The 23,995-nt window shown below is 38.0% G+C and overlaps 1 protein-coding gene across 3 annotated transcripts in view; it reads left to right on the top strand.

The window, feature by feature from the left end:
* The window catches only part of LOC149773218 (carbohydrate sulfotransferase 15-like), a 50,195-nt gene extending 26,471 nt beyond the window's left edge, over positions 1 to 23,724 (top strand). For 2 of the 3 annotated variants that reach the window (XM_089946640.1, XM_089946638.1), the window contains 4 exons: positions 9,418 to 9,571; positions 9,993 to 10,013; positions 14,880 to 15,030; positions 23,379 to 23,724. In XM_089946640.1, the coding sequence (XP_089802766.1) occupies positions 9,418 to 9,571; positions 9,993 to 10,013; positions 14,880 to 15,030; positions 23,379 to 23,572 (520 nt within the window). In that variant the 3' untranslated portion in view covers positions 23,573 to 23,724. The remainder of the gene's footprint in view (positions 1 to 9,417; positions 9,572 to 9,992; positions 10,014 to 14,879; positions 15,031 to 23,378) is intronic. The other variant, XM_089946639.1, reaches the window with a different exon arrangement.
* Positions 23,725 to 23,995: the final 271 nt, after the last annotated feature.

Genomic DNA, 23,995 nt, shown 5'->3' with positions numbered 1-23,995 from the left:
TGCTAGAGAACTCGATCCTAGAAGCCAGGGCTGTCTCGTCTTGTAAATAAATGTGCCTCTGAGTCACTTGGCAGTCAGAGGGGTCCGTCCTTAGGATAAGTTACGTGTTATATGTTTGTCCTTGTCAATTCACTAAACACGTCTTCTTGAGCCTATAGAACGTTATTTGACGATCTAGAGGCTCTTGCAGGGGATAAAGTGTTTGGTGTTACATGTTGTATTGTCATGTCGGAAGCAGTCCTCGTGGGGTTCTAGAACGTTATTTGACGATCTAGGCCCTTGCAGGGGATAAATGTTTCCGACTGTCTCGTTTTGTTTTGGAAAGCTAGCGTTTCTCATGCAAAGTGTTTGTATTAAAAATATAAAAATATATAATAATATGAATCACGAAAATATAAATACCATACTTGTTGAAATTAAAGAATTACAACAGCGAGGTTTTAATATTTTACTAGACACTGAAACAATTATGTCAGATTTTGAATCCTTGAATGAGCTATCACGCTTGGGGAAGAACAATCTCCCTGCTCGTTATAGGTTCATTAAGGGTTTGCAAGATCGTGTTTACAGATCACTTGCCGGGATAACTGAAAATCAGGTATCTGAATTTATTCCACTGTGCCGTGCAGTTGAGAAGATTCGTCTTGGATTGTCACAAGAGTATGAGACTCGAAAATTAATTAGCACCAGGGTGAGACGGTTAAAAGGTTATATAAAGAATCTAGACACGGAAATGCCTTGCATTTCTGACAAAAATACTAGTGTTTCTGACTACGAGGCCGACAAGGAAGTATAAACCTAGCATAGCGTGTGACTCACAGCACAAAGTGAAAGTAGAACCTGAGAACGCTAGCGCCCCCCCCCCCCGCTTGGAGTGTAAAGCACATTTCCACGGGTAAAAAAAAAAGTGTATTATTTTTTTTGCCCTTGGAAACTCAAAGAGTTTCTCAAGTGAAGGGCGCTTTCAGATTTTCAGGATTTGCTTAAGCGTTTCAACATCAATACAGGAATGAGAATAGTTCATAATCTGTTCTCGTTGACACCAAACTATGATCATATGATTTTGCTGTAGCTCTGTTAATTGTGACGGAGTTAACAAGAAGTCTTCGTCACCATACACGTCAATAACTATTTTAACGGGGAAATACTGTTCTGGGAATGTCTGTATTTGAAATGCGGTTTTTATTGCCTCGTAAAGAATTTGCTTATCATGAATATGAACTCGTGCATGAATGTACTCGGGTTGATACATTATACACAACCGTTTTTTTTTAAATGCGTGCTAGCACTTTCAACGATAACTTATGCTGGTTTTGATAGGGTATTTGCACGATAAAATGACGAAAATGGATCAGTGCAGAAAAAAAAACTATTATAAATATTATGGATCCCTTGACTTAGGACTTCACCAGTAAGTTTATACTAACAGTCTCGTCACGCAGGTCCAACAAATTCCTCCTCTGGTCGGTGAGTTTGAAATTTATCGTTGACAACCACGGGTTATGACACCGTAGATAGACCGGATTGATTGGTTCTTGCACAATCAGAAAACCAGGGGGGTCTCTTGGTGTGAACGTATACAGGATAAACCCCTGTTGTGCCGTCGTAGTATCTGATGCGCTGTAACTGCCATCGATGACGTCACATACAAGATTGACCGCAATAACATCTGTGATATTTACGATCCCGGGTGAGATGTGTCTGCCATCGGATGCTGTACTGTTGTCGTGCTTGAGAATAACAGGTTGTGGTTTTATTCGTTCGTACGCGGCAAGAATATCTTCGAAAGATTGATCGATGAGATCAGAGACTGATTTTCTCAGCTCGGGCACGTTATATCCAGGAAATTTAAAATCTGAAATATCATTCACTTGAATACCATATTTAATTGCAAAATCTGCTCTGGCTATCTGTCTATAATTATCATCGATATAGTCTTTAAGATCCAGTAAAGCCTGAATTATTCTTAGATTTATAGTTTCCATGGCCGATGCGAGTTTGTTTAGTTTTTCTATGGTTGTGATAATATTATCACGCGGACTTGTTAAATCAGAAATATAATCTTGGAAATATACTCGCAGGAGTTGTAGCTGTTGTTTATGTACTAGATTGATCGGAATAAATAATTCAGATTCTATATCATCTAGACGGTAAACACGGAGCTCCTGCCCCCCCTTAACACGTGGAGCTTCTATACTCCAAGTATCGGGCATTAAAGTACTTTTTCTTGCTAGTAATTGATCTGCAAGGAGTAAATAATAATTGTACTCGAGGTCGTGTAGTGCTTCTTTATAGGTCATAAAATCCGATTTTTCAGGTTTTGGTGGACGAGGTTTAACCTCGGGGGCCTTTGGCCATCCTAATAATGTTCGGATTGAGCTGTTATAAATATCCACGGCGTATCCTGGCGTTGAGATTTCAATGACCGCAGACAGCGTTGGTTCATGAGCTGTTATAGATATTTTGGCTTCCTTGCCGGTGATTCGTTTTATTTGGCGTTGTATCTCATTATTGATTTCTTCGATCTGATAACTCCCAGTGGGAAGTGTAATTGTATTCCAGTCAAGTTCACCCTGTTCGCCGGAGTCGGCTTTGCTTTTCCCGAACACGAATGAATTATTTGGCTGCAGACCACCAAATGATGCCGACCTAACATTGGGCCAGCTGTGATACACACTGAGCTTTGCTAACGCGATTTCACTCACTGGAATTGGAGTTCGAAAATTAATACCGAATTCTGGTGTCGTCGAGGACACTGAGATCATTGTGGTCCTTACCGGTGTTGTGTTTGTGACTATTTGTTGAAGCAGTTCTATTGACATTATTTATTTGTTTAGTTTTCAAATAGTCATTGTACGCATCTGACATTAGTTTGAATTCAGAATCTGATATCGTAGCGTCGCTACTTTGCACGTCTAACGATGATGATATCAGCGATGATAATTTCTGATATGCGGTCGTGGCTGTATTTAATTTTGTCGTGTAATCGTGTAATTTTGTGTTAGCACATGATGATATTTTTTTTGCTATGATGCCGAAAACTCCAGCTGTTGTTGTGGCCGCGGAAACACAGATCGTGGCGGCGACTGCTGCAGTTACCGGAGTGACCGCTGATAGTATTGCTCCGGCAGATGCAACAACGGCAGATACTGAATAAACCATAATATCCAGCACTGTTATGCGGCGCTTGTATTTTTTTACTTTTTGACTAGTTACTTCGATGACAGTTTTTAACTCAGATTGCCACTCACGGACTTGATTGTATCGATATTGTTGAGCATCTGGCGTCGTTGACATTATTCAATTACGCGGTAACCAATTGAGGCGTTGCAGCGACGAATTCCAAACAAAACCAGTAAGATGTTGCTGTTAAACTATCGTCCTCGGCTTCAAGCATAAATGTTTCCTCGGTTCCGCTGTTTAGTATTACAGTGCAAACCCCGGAATACTTATCGGTGGAATGTCTCCAAGGATATGTTGTGAAGATTTCAAATTTAGCGGCTGAAAACACAGACAACCTGTAAACACCGGTGGCTGTTGCTGTATATTTGATAGTGTTATTTTGTCGTGACCATGTTGCGAATCCCGATGATACCGTGAATACGATGTTGGTGATATGCCCCGGAGTAACTCCAGTGGGAACTTTAATCAAACTGGTTTTGTTAACGATATCAGGAATACCCGATACGATATCCTGCTGTGTTTGTTTGATCGTGTTAATGTCGGTCTTTACATCAGCGAGTTTTACATCGACGACTGGAGGAGTCCCAAAGAACTTATCCACGACCTCATCAGTTTTTACGAAGTTTCTTCGAAATCTTGTAAACGCGCCCACGTGAACATCATGCTCTGCACGCAGCGTATTTAGTTTACCGTTGACGATGTCCACGTATTGTTTGTTTGACGCATCCTGGTCGGATTCGGGATTCGCTAACGCGGTTATTTTGTTGCCGCTCATGCTGAGTTCGCCTGTCATCGTGTCACCGGCTTTTTTCACACATTTATCAACACCTTTATCAATACTGTCTTTGATGCTTGCGATTGATATATTCGAGTCCTTGATCCGGCCGCCATCACTAAATGCAACGAAGTTATCCTTGGTAGCTCCAAGAACTCTGCGAATTATATCATTCCACTTAATGTTGCTCGTTCTTAGTTTTCCTTGCCTGTCTTGGAAAATAGCAACTTCATCTGGGTCAACTCCAGCTATATTCAAAAGATTATCGACTTCATCTTTGGTCGCATATTTTGAGAGATCAGCATCTGTGCTTGGTTTACCTCCTCGTGTGAAAGGTCTTCCGTAAATATCCACCATTATTCTTATTGCTGTTTTTCAAATGCTAGCATTTCTCGATGCGGTATATTCATACACTACTTTATGAGGAGGAGTTGCTGGATTTCTTGAGATTGCATCAAGAACATTTAAAACCTCCCTCCCACAAATGGGCGGATCAATTAATGTTTGTGTTGGTAACGTCGACTGCCACACTGGAACATTAGAAAATCTGCTGACATACTTGAGAAACTCAACTGGCGGTGCTAAACCGTACGAATCAAAATAGATAATTCCACGTGGATCGATCGCGTAAGCAACCCAGTGAGTTCCCGGACCATCTTTGTTGTCGAGATTGATAATGCCAGTTTCTGGATTATTCGGTCGTTGCGGTAATTGATCTCGCATAAATACGCCTCTGAAATGTTTTACACGCAATTTTTTAACAGCATCGAGTAAATCAAAATTGCTCAACGGCGTTAGAATTTTTTTGGATACCATGATGGTGGAGTTCCTGGTAGTCTTAGACCGCGTCCCTTTTTTTTCTTGTATCCTTTTCCCGTTGCCTTTTTTAGTGCCATTCCAGCTGCAGTTCCAACTGCACCGAGTGCTGCGGCTTTTGCTACGGCTGGTGCTGCCGCGGCAATCAACGCCGGTATTGCTGCGAGAAGAGGAAATATTCCACCGGTTTTAGTCATGTCCTTGATAGCTGCAGCAGAGAAATCAAGTCGGACACCGGTTTTTGCTGTTAGTGCCTTATTAAAATGTTTAAGCTGAGTATTAGTCAACGACAATTTGTTTGGACCACCAGTAATCTGATCTCGTTTTAGTGTTATTGATGTCCCGCACGTGCTTGCGTTCTTTGATTGCAATTTCTTCGTTTGACCGGAAGTCAAGGTGACATTAACATGACTGTATGACATTATATCCTAAGTTTGATTTTAATTGCGTTACATATTCTCGATTGGAGCGTCGATGACCCTCATTCGTCCGCCAACACCTTCAAGCAGCATTGCTTTATCGGAGAGTATGACAGCAATCGCTCTGTAACCACCAGCAGGAACACCTACACGAGCTCGGAAATGTAGGTCGACAACAGATTGTTTAACCAGATCAAGATGTTCCAGCGAAAAGTAATAAATCGGATATAAACTCATAAAGTCTCGCTGTGATATTTGCAGGCCAGTGTCTACATTAAGGTCGCGCCCCATAAATGACATCAGACGATGATACGCGCGTGCGACACGATGATGTTCGAAATCTATTAATATATCCTCAGATGGCTCCTGATGCCCATTTATTCTCAACGAAACTTCAGAAACTCCAAGTGTATCAAATACCATTGGATTTCTTTCCTGGCTATCTGTTCTAGCACGGTATTGAAATGCAATGAAAATATGTCGTGGTGCTGATACTCCTTGTTGCGATGATATATGCCATGTAAACAACCCACCATTATCACCCTGAATAACGTCTGTGGTTGTTGTTTTCCAGGATAGCAGTGATTTACCGCCCGTGTCCATGAAAGACAACAGTCGTTGTTCTTCGGTGATTGACGGAGACAACACTGGCATCCACAACCACAGTTTAGTTAGTATTACCTGACCAGGGGCAACAGCAGCATCTCGCCAGATAGCGTCATTATCATCAGGTTTTCGCACAAGTACAACTGTGTGTTTGGCACCGAATATGACCTTGTGGACATCTCTGCAGAATCCAAAGATGTGAGACAATGGAATCACACCTGAGAACTCTTCATCTCCACTTAACATCGATCTACGTGTTGCAAAACCCAAATTAAAATTTTCGTTCATCGATGCAACTGCGTCACCGGCATTATTCATTGTTACATTCCTGTTCTCGGGGCTGTCGGTTATATCCTTTGCAAACATCATTGATGGTCCGGCTGATCTGGTGTAATCATCCGAGTATCTCGCCAACCCGAGAATTGTTGTGGCAACGTCGACGTTATCATGAATTGTTTCAATTTCTTTTCCATCTATCATGTAAATAGCGGATTTAAATAACGCCATGATGCCGTTGTTAACAAATCCAACTCGGTCGCCGATTCCGTAGTTAGTGTTATCATTCTTTAAAAGCCTACCTTCAACTTCGATGAAGGCCTCAGCGGGCAAGAAGTATCTACTTGTATCCTGGACCTGTAGTTCAATTCTTCCGCGTTGGTTAGGATCACGTGCTTCATAAGAATAATATTGAAAATCACGTACAGAATCATCTTTAAGTACTGGTTTGGACATATCAAACGCGTCATTGGATTTTCGTGCAAACATTATTATTATTTGTGATGATCTAATTAAAATGTTATCGTCACCGGAAACCACTACCAGCTATCAAATTAGCAGTTACACTATCTTGCAACGCTTTGGAGGTAATTCCTGCTGTTGCGATCTCAGCTAATTTCTGATTTACGGCCTTATTTACTACGCTACTAACATTTGCCGGCATAGCTTCAGTGGATGGTAGTTTTACTGGCACCAACCTCTCGACTGGGTTTTTTTTTCGTATCAGCTGTGCTAGTCGATCCTTGATTGATTGAAATGCTTTCCCGGCAAGACTACCAACAGTGCCAATGGCTTTATCCTTGACAACATCAGCGGCTTTCATCGCGAATTGTTTTGCTAACGGTCCAGCTTTCGGAGCGATTCTTGTGACTAAATCCCTAACAACATCACCGACTCCATCTCCGTAAACAACCTCGTATACTGGTAATCGTGAGTTTACTACTCTGACACTTCTTGGTCTGCGAAAAGAATCGTGTAGTATCATTTTATTTAATTATTGTTTATCTAACTGAATTTGCTAGCAAATTTAATTATTAGTCGCTGTGGTAACCGTCTGCGAGTTCATCAATGAGCCCCCGGTAGATGCTGATATCCATGATGCCACGCTGAAATAGTCTCTGACAGATATCTGCGGCTTCATTTATAATTTCCGGAGAATTGTTTCCGGCACGTCTTCCTCCGATGAGAACTTCCAACCGTGATACATCATCGATGATATTATTAGGGCAGGCAATAAAACCGGATCCTAAACCCTCCCCTGTTGATGGTACAATTCTTGGGGATAAAATGTCTTGAGGCAAACTTTCAGAAGATGTTGTTAAGCTAATTATCGGCGACCTAGTTTGTTTGAATTTTTGGCCCCGCGGACTTCCTTCAGATGCAGCCTCGTATTCACCTAACGGAGTTAGGTCAGGATCTATTGCTCTTCGCCGTGAAGGATATTGTTGTCGTTCTGTGTGTTGCAACGGTGATTTTTCTTCTTGAGGTTGCGATGGTGGAATTTCAAGTTTACGTATAGCATCTACAAGTCTATCGTATTTTGTATCGTCCCTGCTGATTTGTTTTTTATTTTCACGTATACGATACGAATATTTGATAAAATTATCATCTGTCATAGAACCGTGTTCTGGGTTTAAAGACACATCTCTTCTAATCAATCCTAACAGTATTGTCTCAGGTAATTTCTCTTCTGGTACATTTTTAAGAAGTTCAATATAATCCGGCGTAAATCTTTTGGCGGGGTCAGTAATTCTCCCTGTTACTCGCTTACCAGCAGGTACTGACACAACAACTTCATCGGGTGGAGGCGGGGGTTTAAGTCCAGCTGAAATATCCTGTAAAATTTTCCTTTGCTCTATTAAAGCCTCTTTGGTAACAGCTGCGGATTTTTCAGTAGCTTTGGTCACGGGTTTAAATAATTCCTCCGTAGTCTCTGCAAAGCCTTCCCGTGCTTGCTGTCTTAGTTGTAATTTTTGTCTGACACTATCACGGACTGGAAGAAATTTCTGAATTGCTTCGAGACGTTCTCGAGCTAATCTAGTCGTATGTGCTTCTCCAATATTTGCCATTATTTATTTGTCAATGATTTAATTCCGCTAACATAAAAATGTTTTTCCTTGGAAACTCATTTCCCAGAGCAGCAGAGGGGATGGACCCGACCCATGGATTTTTCAATAACGACCCCGCCACGGAAACTGTTTCAGATTTATTGAAGTAACCCAAGTTGTCAGTGCAAACTCAACGAGTTTGTCCCTGGAAACTCTTCGAGTTTTCGGGGGACATTTTTTTTTGTCCTGTATTCTGAATAGAAGGGTTTATTTCGTCGAAATAAGCCCTCTATCGAGGAATAGTTTCCTGGAGGGGTTTATTGTGCAAAAAGTTTCGGTCTGTACAGCCCCTCTGCTGCTCCAGACCTCTGTGCACTATCTATATGGACCAGTTTCTTGGCGCCGACGCTTCGTCAGTTATAAGCTGCAGGTTGAACCGCCGGTTGCCCAGGTGCCTTCATATAGATCACGACCAACTGGCTAGAGGCATGTTCGCTTTCTTGTTCTCTATGATGTTTACCCGCAGAATGGACTATGCCGTTGGGTACAGGCCCATGAGTAATCGGATCGTGGTATCATAGCCTTCCTTATTTGGCTTTATAGTGACCTTTCTGTGAGCGTAGTTGCCAAGGTGGTAACTCTCCAGGTTGTCTGATGCGATCCACCTCTTTGTTTGTAAAGATGATGAATGATGCTATCCATGGGCTGGCATGCATTGGCTGTTGTAAGCCTGGAGGTACCATTATGGGACCATGCAGTGCATATTCTTGAACAGATCTTGGCACGAGTCTCTTGCAGCCATGAACTTACCTACTAGCGTATCGGCAAGATTGAGCTGAACGTCACTCAGTGAAATAACTTGACTCAGTCATGGGGTGTGCGACAGTTAGTTTCCTGTTTAAATCCTAGATTTTATTGCCCTAAACATGAAGTGTGGTTAACTGACCCATATGGTTTTACATATTTTGACAGGGTCGCAGTGTAACCAGTGAGATAATGTGTGTATGTGTGTACTGGGAACAAGCGCATTGTTTTCCGAATTCTTGATTCTCCTTGCAAACCCATGTTAAAAATCGATTGTTATTGGAAACATCCCATACGAATAATGGCTTGCGCTTGCTGAATGCATCAATGCCAAGACCTGTTTTCATCTCTCTCTCTCTCTCTCTCTCTCTCTCTCACACACACACATACACACACACACACACACACACACACACACACACACATTATGCATGTTTCAGATATTTTACTTAAATGATCATATGCATTGAATTTCTAATTTGTTTTACAGACTTTACTCAGACTACCTCTATTTTTCGAGGACAAATAAATCTTCCACAGATTTCCATAGGAAAGTGGTGCACAGTCTGAACATTTACCGGACTTGTATTCAGGAGCGCTCCCTGCGTAGCTGCGCCTATGATCGGAATATTTCGTTACAGTCAGTAAGTGATAAGTCGTCATATGGAATAAAGGAGTGATGCTAAAATGCAACGTTACGGTACAAAAACTGTTAATCATGCTGTCTTGATTTTTCAAGAGAGTTATTCTTGAAACAGTTGCAAAATCCTTAAAACTTTGACAATGTATCAATTCATTTATAGTTAATCGGATGTGGTCATTTCTGAGGAAATGTAACATAAACAAACAATTAGCAAAGTACACTTCGCCAGAATTGGAAATAAAAATTCTAAAAATTTAAAAACCGAAGCAAAAAAAACATACATAAAACGTAAGATGACTTATCACGTCAGTTGTTTGTTTTATCTGTAAGTTTCAGTGTGTATTGTCTATCAGCATAGAAATACTTGCATTTGAAAAGAAAATGGTTGCATTTTTATAAATTATTTTTTGTTATATTTGCAGCACACAGACCAGCAGAATGAAGTAGGCATACTCTAAACTTGTTTGATTCAGCATTTTGATTCTAAATTCTGTATAGTTATTTCCTACCCATCCCGCTTGATTTCTTAGACTGTGTAGTGCACACACAAACTGTTTTGCATCCGTAACTAGTTTAAATATAGACAATATTCATTAACAGTTGCCTGTTTGATGTTAGTGATAGCTTCAGTCCGATCATTTAAAAAAACTATTAACAAGCAGCAACTTAAAATGTAAATGCATGGGACTTTTATGGTCAGTAATTTTTAACAGACAGTATTGTCACTTTTGACTTGAATCGTCAGTCATGTGTTTAACGATTTCATTGCGCTTACTAATCGCTATGTTGTATGCTATCCAGAACCACCCCGCATATGCAAGATAGACAAATTATTAATTAAATATATGTTAAAAAGTATGACAACTGTTGAAACAGAACTTATATACTTTATGTTTGGATCACGTTAGGCAGTTTTCATCAAAGACAAGAGGCTGTAAGAACGATTTATCTTGAAATCGATTTCCGTCATGTACGTACATGAAAGTTACATATTGTTGTGTATTAATATTTACTTACTTACGTGATAGTGATTGTTACTATTACACAAGTACCTATCTTTAACACGTAAGAGCACGACGTGCACGGGGTTACTTGACAGGAACACATATAGGCGTCATATTTGTATGTATTAATACAATTTTCTTGTGTAATAGTAACACGTATAGGTTCACTTGATTCTGTAGCAATTACAATTTTTTTATGAAAGAAAGAAAAAACTTGCTGATATCATAGAAACGTCTTTTATTTATAAATAAAATGTTTTGATGGTGTTGCACGAAAATATTGTGCACGCTTTTGATAACTATCAGTAGGTCTGCATATTATCGGGATCATCTTGGTTTTGATTATTTGATTTGGACATGCTTGGATGCGTCTGGATGAAACTTCGTATGTGGTTTATATAGTTTCTGCTGATATGTACCTTTATATGCTGGCCTTCCTAGATAATGTATCATAGAACATATGGTGAAGAATGCTGCTTTGACTTACATCAACAACATCTTAAAATAAGAAACTTTAACATTATTGCCCAAAATCTTGTCATACGATGTTGTGATTTGTTGTTATATTGATTGGATGAGTTTTTTAATGCTCAAGTTGCTTTATTTGGAGACCGATTCGAATCGAACTTGCAGTATGGAATTATTAGAAAATACTCTTGGGTGAGTTACATATTTTACAAAATAAAATAAAGCAAAGTTCACGCACATTAGTAGATCGATCGTGTCTCAAATTGTTTGAACTCGAGTAAATTCTAGAATTGCATGCCTTTTTATCAGATAATTGTCTCCCCTAGATAAGTATGACAGAATATTTGACTCCGCAGCGTTGTTAATAATGTTAAAGTTTGGATATGAAGCTTCTGAAAATGATATCTTCTACATTCAAGTGAAACTGATATAATTTTTATAGGTCTATAGTTCATGACTTGCTAGTGGTTTGTTTTGCCTGCCTCAACTAATTAAGCTTAAAATGTGTTTTATCCTAGTATACAGTGTTTAAGTTTTGTGTTCAAATAGCTACATTCAGCTGAAATGTTAGGGTAATTTTTACTATTGGTCTGAACTGCATGCACTGATACTATAGGTCCAAATTGTATACACTGATACTATAGTCCAAATTGTATACACTGATACTATAGTCCAAACTGTATACACTGATACTATAGTCCAAATTGTATGCACTGATACTATAGTCCAAATTGTATACACTGATACTACAGTCCAAATTGTATTCACTGATACTATAGTCCAAATTGTATACACTGATACTATAGTCTAAATTGTATACACTGATACTATAGTCTAAATTGTATACACTGATACTATAGTCCAAATTGTATACACTGATACTATAGTCCAAATTGTATTCACTGATACTATAGTCTAAATTGTATACACTGATAGTATAGTCTAAATTGTATACACTGATACTATAGTCCAAATTGTATACACTGATACTATAGTCCAAACTGTATACACTGATACTATAGTCTAAATTGTATACACTGATACTATAGTCCAAATTGTATACACTGATACTATAGTCCAAATTGTATTCACTGATACTATAGTCCAAATTGTATACACTGATACTATAGTCTAAATTGTATACACTGATACTATAGGTCCAAATTGTATACACTGATACTATAGTCCAAATTGTATACACTGATAGTATAGTCTAAATTGTATACACTGATACTATAGTCTAAATTGTATACACTGATACTATAGTCTAAATTGTATACACTGATACTATAGTCTAAATTGTATGAACTGATATGCTGCCTATTTATGTCTTGCCTTCTTATGCGAAAATGTGTTGTTTTTTATTGTTTTGTACGCAAGTTTTGAAATTGACACAGTTTCAACATGTGTCGTGGTTTCAATGAAAATTCAGTTTAATATTACAATAGCTATAAAGTGTATATGCTGATATCAAACTGTGTTACGTCTATCAGATTACACTGAAGTCACAACACAAAGCATAACACGCATTCAATTTGCCAACAATATAAACTTATTTACATAAAATATTAATTCAAACAAAGTGAAAGAATGACAAATACTTTCAATGTATGAGTTTTAGAACATCCTAAATTATACTGTCAATTTCTTATTAATTCGGCGACAGTCCCAATATGTTTAGAATTAGGGTTCTAATATGTGTATGTGCTACCGCGCTAGCACCACTGAAGAATCAGTTCTAAATCCAATTGTTTTTATTTCATGGTAATACCGTGAACGTAGAATATCACTGAAACTTTCACATAATTCAATATTTAAGTCCCCAAATATAGTTACGAAATCCGATAAGTACGGACTGTTGAAATTACAGATTTTCCACTCTGCTAGATGCAACGAATACATATTTTAAACAAATCGTCATTTATTCTCAGTTACTTTTATTAAACTGGCAAAGGCTGAATAATAGCGTATGTGGCGCGTGTATTTTTGCTACATGGTCTCTATCTACGCATCAAATCAACATAGTCTAATTCATTAAAATATTCAGAAACAATTAAATCGTAACGTATCAAAATATCTGGAACAGTCATGTTCTGAATTTATCAAACTATTCAACCAATCAACAATGAGGGCGTGGAAAATAGCATTATATGGCAAATACACTCATGCTTTCAAGTGATATTTACGTGATCTACATGTAAATTAGTATGTGTCATTTTTCACCAAAATAGTTGTTGTCGGACCCCAACGATGGGCCTTGATTTATGAATGAGATTCTTACAACACAATGTACTTGACTATAGTGCTAGCCAGCCACTGAATTAAAGAAAGACACTATTAACGTGATTAATCCAAATGACTATAATTAAAATTATAAGTTAAATAGATGATACAGATATCCATAACAAATGATAAAGCTTGTAACTTTGCGTCACAATTTGCGACATAATTTGACTTTGAGAGAGACTCTGGGGTAGTATATTAACATAAGTCTAAAATGTATACGCTGCTGTATTTAAACTTTCTGCTTTGTTCGTCGCGCATCCTTAATTAGAAAATAGACGTATTGCTCCGTATTCAGTAATGTTCAAGTTTTATTGGTTAGTTATTGAAACAGCGGTGGTTTTAGAATTGTTCGGTCACGGTGCGAAATGAGGACAAATGGATCTCTAAAGATAATTTATATATCACTCAAGAAATTGTGTGAAATATTCACCAATAATACATGCTTGCTTTCAAAATCAAGTTTTTATAATAAAAAATTATAAAAAATTATGTTTTAATTGTATCCGGTTTTTAACAAACTCCAACAATTACAGCCTCCCCCACCCCAAGCTTGCAGGCCCTGTGCGATCGCACTATTTCGCACCTCGCTACCGGGTAAAATTTAGATAAATGCACATTTTTTAGGAGTGAATTAAATACCATAGCAACACTCGAGAAAAGATTTTAAGCATGAACATAGCACGTTCTAAGCTATTTTCCAGTTAAGAATATTGTCAAGTGTCGTCATACACATGTCGCACTGACAAATTAGGCAGACCCTGGGCTATTTCCTAGGTTTGCCTCCAATTTGACCAGCTCTAGGTGACCCCAAAACAGGCTAACTCATAAACGTGAGAAGAAAAAAACAAACGACCCCGAGGTCAGTCACGGGCTAGCCTAAATTACTAGTGTGTAAAGGGTACAGTTTTTGTACAACTATATGTACTGCCAGTAACGGATAGGCCATCGTTACATCTTGGCGTGTACTGACCATACCCTTTTAAAACTCTATGGACTGCCGGTTACGGATAGGCCTTGACAAAATCTTCGCTTGTACAGGCAATATCTTTGTCTCCACTTACGAAATGCCGGTTACGAATAGGCCTTTACAACATCTATCATTTCTAAATCTAAGGACTGCGGGTTACAGAGGGCCTTGACTACATCTATAATTTCTAAATCTAAGGACTGCGGGTTACAGAGGGCCTTGACTACATTGATATGTTCTAATTCTAAGGATTGTAGGTTACTGATATGCCTAAACTACATCAGTATCAGTGACTTCCTGACAGGTATTAGACTTGTATTCACACTATTCGTTTTGCTTAAAAGATTGTTGGTTACGGACAGACCGTTGCTATATTGATATATTATAACTCTGAAAACTGGCGGTGACCGATATACCTTTACAACATCTATATTTTCTACGTCTTAGGACTGATGGATATATATATATATATATATATATATATATATATATATATATATATATATATATATATACACACACACAGATATACATTTACTATATATATATATATAATTTTTTTTTTTTTTTTTTCTACGTCTTAGGACTGCCGGTTACGGATAGGTCTTTACTACATCTATATTAATGACTTCCTGAAAAAGATGCCCAGAAATAATACTCTATTTCTACGCCTAGAAGATCATGCAGAACGACCAGAGAAAACCACGGAAACTGTTTTCCGATTCCTGGGTTTAGGTACGTTCACATACAGACACATATACACATGCAGACACTCATAAACACATGCTAACTCTTTTTGTCTGCATGTCTGTCTCTTTGTAACATTAATTCGCTAGTCCTTCTTATAGATTGATTGAATGATCGATCGATCAATTGATTGATTGATTGATTGATTTGCATTTATGTTTATAATCTCGGTCTCACTCTGACCTTCCTCAACCCAGCTAACACTAAACTGCTAATCCGCATCCGTATTTCCTGTCTTCCACTATCCACCCATTCCCCTGATAATGTCGTTTATTTATAGTCTATTGACACATAATTACTTTCAGTTTTACTCAACACTTTATGTGTCTATTCACCTAACTCGTTAAGCCATTAATTGGCTTCCTTAAGATAATGCAATGATTTTAGCGTCCCTTAGTATTAAATGAGATTGTTTTGGGAAGAATGCCGTTTGCATATCGATTTACGTCAATGAGATAGACTTCCAAATAGAGATGGAAAAATGCCATTATTGTAGATATACAAATATGTATGAATACTGCAAAAACAGATTTTGACATTAGTTAAATTCAAAAAATGCAACTTAAGCTAGAAAACAAAGTTTAAATTTAGCTCACAGTTGCCTTATTTTGTTGCATCGATTAATAGAGCTGTATCTAATCACTTAGTTTAATCACTTTAGTACGAACAGATCTTAAGAAACAAACTTACAACACTAAAATTTAGCAAACTCAGGGAAGCATGAAATATGGGTCACAGTGACCATATTTTATCATGAGGATCCATTAATTATTAAATTGCGTCACCTCGTCAAGCTTCATGATTCTATGCATGCAGTATATTTACCGAGTGCATAAAAACCTGAATTAAACACACCAACATAACCAGAATTGCGAATCTAAACTACATGTTTGTACCAAAATTACCGTTTCAATACCATCGCTAAGCGGTAGGTGCTCCGAAACCCTCTCTAAACTGCTGCCTACTAACTGTGGCCGAGTTGCTTAGTCGATATACATCAATGTTGTCTAATCTGTGAAGACGGTAACGCCGTGGTAGTATAATAGGCCAAGTGTATTTCATAGAACTAATAAGCAGTGATCGGAATGATAGAAAACATGTTGTTCAAAATTTCATGTGACTAGGAGAAATATTCTAAATGTACTTTATTTCTTTGCCATGCGTAACTCTTAGTGAAGGCTTTTTGGAAAAAGAATTAACATTTGACGTTAATGTGTAAATACGAATTGGCCTTTTCTGAATTTATAGCACGCTTCAGATTCGCCTTCAAAATGATTTATAATTTTCGGGGCAACAAAACTATGGCTTAATGATGTGCATAAAAAGAGCGATAGAATCTCTGTGATTCTTGCACGAATCTCAGCACAACACAACTAAATAAATCCTGTCTAGGAATGGAGCTCATGCCTACCTGACAACACAACTAAATAAATCGGGTCTTGGAATGGAGCTGATGCCTACCTGACAACACAACTAAATAAATCGGATCTAGGAATAGAGCTGATGCCTATCTGACAACACGACTAAATAAATCAGGTCTAGGAATGGAGCCGATGCCTACCTGACAACATAACTAAATAAATCGAGTCTAGGAATGGAGCTGATGCCTATCTGACAACACAACTAAATAAATCGAGTCTAGGAATGGAGCTGATGCCTATCTGACAACACGACTAAATAAATCGAGTCTAGGAATGGTGCTGATGCCTACCTGACAACACGACTAAATAAATCGAGTCTAGGAATGGAGCTGATGCCTATCTGACAACACGACTAAATAAATCGAGTCTAGGAATGGTGCTGATGCCTACCTGACAACACGACTAAATGAATCGAGTCTAGGAATGGAGCTGATGCCTACCTGACAACACGACTAAATAAATCGTGTCTAGGAATGGTGCTGATGCCTACCTGGCAACACAACTAAATGAATCGTGTCTAGGAATGGTGCCGATGCCTACCTGACAACACAACTAAATAAATCGTGTCTAGAAATGGAGCCGATGCCTACCTGGCAACACAACTAAATGAATCGTGTCTAGGAATGGTGCCGATGCCTACCTTACAACACAACTAAATGAATCGTATCTAGGAATGGTGCCGATGCCTACCTGACAACACAACTAAATAAATCGTGTCTAGAAATGGAGCCGATGCCTACCTGACAAGACAACTAAATGAATCGTGTCTAGGAATGGTGCCGATGCCTACCTTACAACACAACTAAATGAATCGTATTTAGGAATGGTGCTGATGCCTACCTGACAACACGACTAAATAAATCGTGTCTAGAAATGGAGCCGATGCCTACCTGACAGCACAACTAAATGAATCGTGTCTAGGAATGGTGCTGATGCCTATCTGACAACACGACTAAATAAATCGAGTCTAGGAATGGTGCTGATGCCTACCTGATAACACGACTAAATAAATCGAGTCTTGGAATGGAGCTGATGCCTACCTGACAACACGACTAAATAAATCGTGTCTAGAAATGGAGCCGATGCCTACCTGACAACACAACTAAATGAATCGTGTCTAGGAATGGTGCTGATGCCTACCTGACAACACGACTAAATAAATCGTGTCTAGAAATGGAGCCGATGCCTACCTGACAACACAACTAAATGAATCGTGTCTAGGAATGGTGCTGATGCCTATCTGACAACACGACTAAATAAATCGAGTCTAGGAATGGTGCTGATGCCTACCTGATAACACGACTAAATAAATCGAGTCTAGGAATGGAGCTGATGCCTACCTGACAACACGACTAAATAAATCGTGTCTAGAAATGGAGCCGATGCCTACCTGACAACACAACTAAATGAATCGTGTCTAGGAATGGTGCTGATGCCTACCTGACAACACGACTAAATAAATCGTGTATAGGAATGGAGCTGATGCCTACCTGACAACACGACTAAATAAATCGAGTCTAGGAATGGTGCTGATGCCGAATCTGCTTTTATAATATCTTGAGGAGATAATATATTTGGCTTCTATGAAAAGTTGAATTGTATATCGGTTACCAAGATAAGTTATGAAATTAGGAAAATATAACACAACTATTCCGCATTTCACTGGGGTGGGTGGGGTATCTTGATGAACACTATAGCTTCTTCACAAAAGTAACTCACTGTGACCCATATTTTCACTTTCTTTGACTTTGACCTAATTCGTGTCCTTAGTTTATTTTTTTTCCAGATCTGTTTCAAGACTAGAATCATCAAGCTGAACGATTACATTTATCTCTGTAATTAACACCCATTACGAGACAGTTAGTGTATTGTAGCATGTGTGGTTACACTTCACTAGCTAAAGACACACATTTCACATGTTATTACTTAATTTTAGGTGTTTTTGTTTAGTTTATGATCACAAAATTTGTTTCTTTTTAACCTCCTGTTGTGGTCTAAAGCGCTCATCGTTACGGATCACTGCCATCTCACATCTCTCTTCGTTGGTTCGAGTCTAGTGTTCGGCCAATGTGGGTACGTAAGAAAGCTTGTCAGTAGCCTCCCGTCAGTCCGTCGTTCGTTCCGGGTCTTTCTCGGGTTCTTCCACCAGTTATACTTGACACCATGTATAACATATCTTGTGCTGAAAAATGGCTTTAAACCTCATGACAACCACAAGAACAACAAACCTCTAGAAGTATGACACTTAGTAAGGGGATGCATCGTACTGAATGCTACATCATCATCATCATATATGTATGTATCTTAGATTTACACTCGGCAAAATGGACCACTGTGTAGTACATTTCACATTGTGCTTGTTATTTAATTATTTCCTTAAACTTATGATCACATGTGATTTTTGGAAGCAATGTACATATTGTTCTATATAGAATCATGTATCTTTGTGAAAGGAGGTAGGTAGATGATAGTATAACAAATATCTTACGCTTCACCGATCTGGCAGTCTCATAATCCAAGGATTGCGTGTTTGATACCCGTCTATGCCAGGCCGGGTCGGCTACGTCAGTGTGTCGTTTAGAATAATACTTAGCTCACATTTATTTTCATGATTTAGACAATAATATACTTAAAATGTCGTTAAAATCAATAACAACAGAAAACAATATCATTTCAGTAGTAATTCATTAAAATCCATAATTTACGTTTCACTGACTTAATATTGTTTTTAAAAATTGACTTTTAAATACTATGTTTGATTATACATTATTCTCTGTTCATCCTAGGAAGGTGAAATTAACGACAATCTACATCCAGTTTCGTTACTGTCACTCACATTAACATAAGTTCACCGTGACCTATATTTCATCTTTTGCTGGTTTATCAGGCTTTTGCGTTTAGCGCATGCTCGCGCTAGTTTTTTGGCAGACTGTGTGTGCATATAATTCCACAAAGAATCATGAAATTGGGTGACTGGACGCTTCTTGATAAGTTTTAAATCTTTAGTACCAAAAGCGGTAATTGTGACCTATATACTTCGTGCCTAATGGTAATGTATTTGGGTATTATGCTCGATGCACGAAACATGATACACAAATGCATACATGTTAGTACAACACTGGTACTCTTGTCGTCAGGATAAAGTGACTGGGTAGGATATCATGCTACATGTCTGCGGCAGGATGCCCCAGTGCTAGACATCACTAAAAACTGTCACAATACAGACATAGCGATATGACTTAAATTTTTTTAAAGGTACGTTACAAATCCAAATCACACACACGCACAATTTGTGTTATGGACACATGGAATCCTCCATGCTACATACATCCTAGCCTTTCTGACCGTTGAAACTAAAAACCTGAATAAATTTGATTATTCGTCTGAAACCTTTCCATATTAATTAACGCACATTGTGTGCAGTGATATATTACCTTGCGCAGGTTAACAGTATATTATACATGTCAGTGTCTAGGAATTTGTTGAGTGCATGCAGTGACGTCAGGTCCCGTCTGTGTTGGGTAGCTAATCAAATTATTAAAGTGATCATGAACTATGTTTGTTATATTGGTTGTTGTAAAGAGGTTACTCAAAGCCTGTGATTATTATGCAGTCAGATGTTGGGGTGGAGCATGGTACAAGCTTCTTAAATCGATTTAAGAACACTGATTTACAATACAAGGCAGTCAACACGAAATTCTACACTTGAAAAAAAGGCCGTATAGACCTGGAGTTTTCAACATATGACTTTTATCATGTCCAGTTAGTCTTAAATGAAAATGACGCCGTCTAGCAATGAAAATGGCCACAGTAGTTATCTACAATAAACTCGAATTATTGCCACAGTAGTTATCTACAATAACGTCGATTATGGCCACAATAGTTATTTACAATATTTTGTGATCCCTACTCCTCATGAACAGAAAGGCACGTTGACACGGAGTTTTCACCAAATGACTTCTTACGAAGTAGAGCGTGTCCTAAATGAAAATGATGCTTATGTGAGGTCCAATATGGCTGTCACTGTATCCAGCTAGAAAATTACTACTAAACCTAAATTGAAAGTCATATTGACAAGATATTTGCATCAAAAGACATGCTATGATGCCTGATTAGGCCTAAATGAACATATTAATAATCATATACTTTGCCTCTCTAGTACAATAAAAGTCATCATTTTGGTTGGAAGACCGACATGTTGTGCCGTACTAGTACAGCACAAGTCATCATTTGGATTGCAAGACCGTCATACTGTGCAGTTCTAGTGCAACAAAAGTCATTATTTGGTCGCAAGACTGCCATACTGTGCCATTCTAGTACAAAAAGAGTCGTCATTTGGGTGCAAGACGGGCATAATACGCTGTTCTATTACAATAAAAGGTCGTAGTTTTGGATGCAAGACGGACATGCCGTGCGGTTCTAGTGCAACAAAAGTCATTATTTGGTCGCAAGACTGCCGTACTGTGCCATTCTAGTACCAAGAGAAAATCATCGGTTTGGATGCAAGACCGTCATACTGTGCCGTTCTAGTACAAAAATGTCATCATTTGGGTGCAAGACGGACATAATATGCCGTTCTATTACAACAATGGTCGTATTTTTGGATGCAAGACGGACATACCGTGCAGTTGTAGTCCAACAAAAGTCATAATTTTGGATGCCAGACCATTATACTGTGCCGTTCTAGTACAACAAGGAAGATAAAGAAGATAAATAGCTATTGGTTCGAGGTTGAATAGATTCAGTAACGGGACGGATAAACTTAACATATTATTATACTCTACAAATATAGCATATTATAGTTTTCATATGATTGCAATATTTACATGTAATACATTTAATTTAAATTTTATTATGTGAGGAAAGGTTTTATAAACGGTAAAGTTCCTAATACTCAAACAACATTAACTTGTAGCAGAACAAATCCAACAATAAACAGTCTGACACATACATGATGGGTAGACAAGACATTTGTTTTGCTTGTTTTCGCAAACTCGACGGTTGAAAGATAATAGGTTAATATTGCACAAACGTAATCGAAAGGGAGACAAATATTGTATAAATAGTATATTTTTATTTCACTTGAATTATCTGGCTTTAACAGAAAGAAAACATTTATATGAGCATGCTATTAAAGGCTATTTTTTTAAAAGAACGTATAATGGCGTTCCTGAATTAAACTTGCTGTGTGGTATACTCATGGAAAGGAGAAATTATTTTCATGAGAACATTCATTTTTCACGAGTTTCTTTCCCTTTGATATACAGACTTATAGACTGCTTTATATCGTGTACGTGTCACCCTGTCATTCTATCTTTAGTTACGACTCTGTGTTCTTAAATTATGTAGCAGAAAGAAGCAAAATCAACACGCTAAGTAAACTCCACAAATAAATGTATTTCCTTTGAATAGAAAGTGAAATTGCGGGGCCCCGAGTGACCGAGAGGTCTAAAGCGCTCTCCTCTACGGATCACTGCCATATTACCTCTGTCTGCGTGGGTTCGAGTCTAGGATTCAGCCAATGTGGGTATGTGAGAAAGCTTGGCGGTAGCTTCTCGTGCGCCGGTGGTTTTTCCCGGGATTTTCCCGGGTTCTTCCTCCACCATTAATACTGGCCGCTATGTATAACCTATCGTGTGCTGAAAAATGGCGTAAAACCCCACAACAACAACAACAACAAAAGACACTTGCATTAGTGTGAATTGCATCAAAAAATAATGCTAAATGTAATATAACCGGTCAAAAATTAATGACTGTTTTGAATGAATCACAATAGTCTTGACTGTCTTGGTGTATCCTGATAATATCATCTTAGTTACCCTTGACTGAATCCTCAAAATAATTCCAATGTAGCGCGCAAGTCCAAAATGTAAATGAGCACTTTGTAATTCCAATGAAAAGTGTAAATAAATAATTCTTCAATTTGTAAGTCAACCCAACTATAAACTTTGATTGTAGATTTCCAGAGACTGATGATAAAACAAGAATTAATTTTGTTTTGCCTAATCCTTTATATACAGACTGTCACCCAACCTATGACAAGAAAATGCCCTGAATACGGGCCATTTATGATGGAAGTCTTGATCTATCAGCAAATAATATCAACAAGTATTCCGCCATAACATGGTAAGATTGTATTCAAGGATATTTCCTGAACTCAAACTTAATTCAAGTAAACATATTAAAAAACATGACAAAAGTTAGTTATGCCAAATGTCTACCCTCAATCATGGACAAGGAACAAGCACACAATGTAAATTAACACATCGTGTTTCGGGCTTCAGGGCATTGAAGAAAAGAGCATCTTCATAGTAACGTTTGTTAAAATTAGTTATAAATATTTTCATTTTACTTTTCAGGAAAATATATAATTACCGTATTACAGTTTTCGGACATTACCAAGCTACGATCTGTCTGCATCATGCCCTTTGGTCTTGAACATACTCCGTCAGTAGCATCAGTCAAATGGAATTTTAGCCTTATTTGTTTTTGTATTTGCAAAATACACGGCACGGGAATAAGTGTTTTACAAACACTGAATTCAAGTTTTACATGCAACGACGCATGTCTCCGAGAAGCAATGGTTGAACTTCGTATTTACCTTGCAGGCTGTGGACTTAAGTAATGAAAATTTCAAGATAATGTTGGCAGAGAAAGACATTTGCCAGCTCGTGGATTCGGTCCCGTTACTTCAAGTTTCATAGATTAATACCCGCTGGTCCAAATGAGTGCACATATTTCATACATTTTTATCATGCATTGTGCCAGCAGGCGAGACATAACGTTAGGAATAAATAACGTAAAGTACGAAGGATTTTAAACCGAAGGATGAACATAGAAAATCTTCAAATTATATCCAACATCTGCTTGCAAAATGCATAATGTTACATTTGTATGTTTCTTCTTTTTTGGCAGAAACTCAGACTACAACAATAGAAAGAGCCCTGAAGGAGAAAATCGCAAACACTCGCAGTGATAGTGATGTCAGTATTGGACCCATGTTACCTAAAACAAGACATATTTTGAACGATTTCTACCGTCCTTATAACCAAAAACTGGCTGATCTGCTGCAGGATGATAGGTTTAATTACGGACAAGATACATTTTGATATACATTTCGTTGTGTTAAAGAATAATTGGACAGGAATTAAACGTAACGTTGCAAAGGTGTTGAAGAGTCATGTGAGCACGTTTGCAAAGCTGTTGAAAATTGAATATACTTACTACTGAAATGAAAATAAGCAATAAAACATAAAAAACGTTTGAAACTAAATTTCTTATAAGGCCATTTGTTTTCATGTTTAACATATTCATTCTATTTATTGACTCAGTTCATTTACGAAACACTTCAATTACAATTCAGTAAACGTTCCTTATAGGGTCAACAGTTTCCTTGAATGTGCTGTCTAAGTGCATTGCGCAAGCGAACTCAGACAATGCTGCATTTTCTTGCAGTGTCTGCCTTAATAATTAGTCTTTAAATCTATCCTGATACTCTTTAATGCAAACGTTTTAATCTAAAACCTGTAATT

This window comes from Sinohyriopsis cumingii, unplaced genomic scaffold (genome assembly GCF_028554795.1).
Source record: "Sinohyriopsis cumingii isolate HCF-2022 unplaced genomic scaffold, ASM2855479v2 utg000813l, whole genome shotgun sequence".
Classification (NCBI taxonomy): Eukaryota; Metazoa; Mollusca; class Bivalvia; order Unionida; family Unionidae; genus Sinohyriopsis; species Sinohyriopsis cumingii.
The sequence above is the reverse complement of the archived record's forward strand: the minus strand, read 5'-3'. Positions and strand labels throughout refer to the sequence as shown.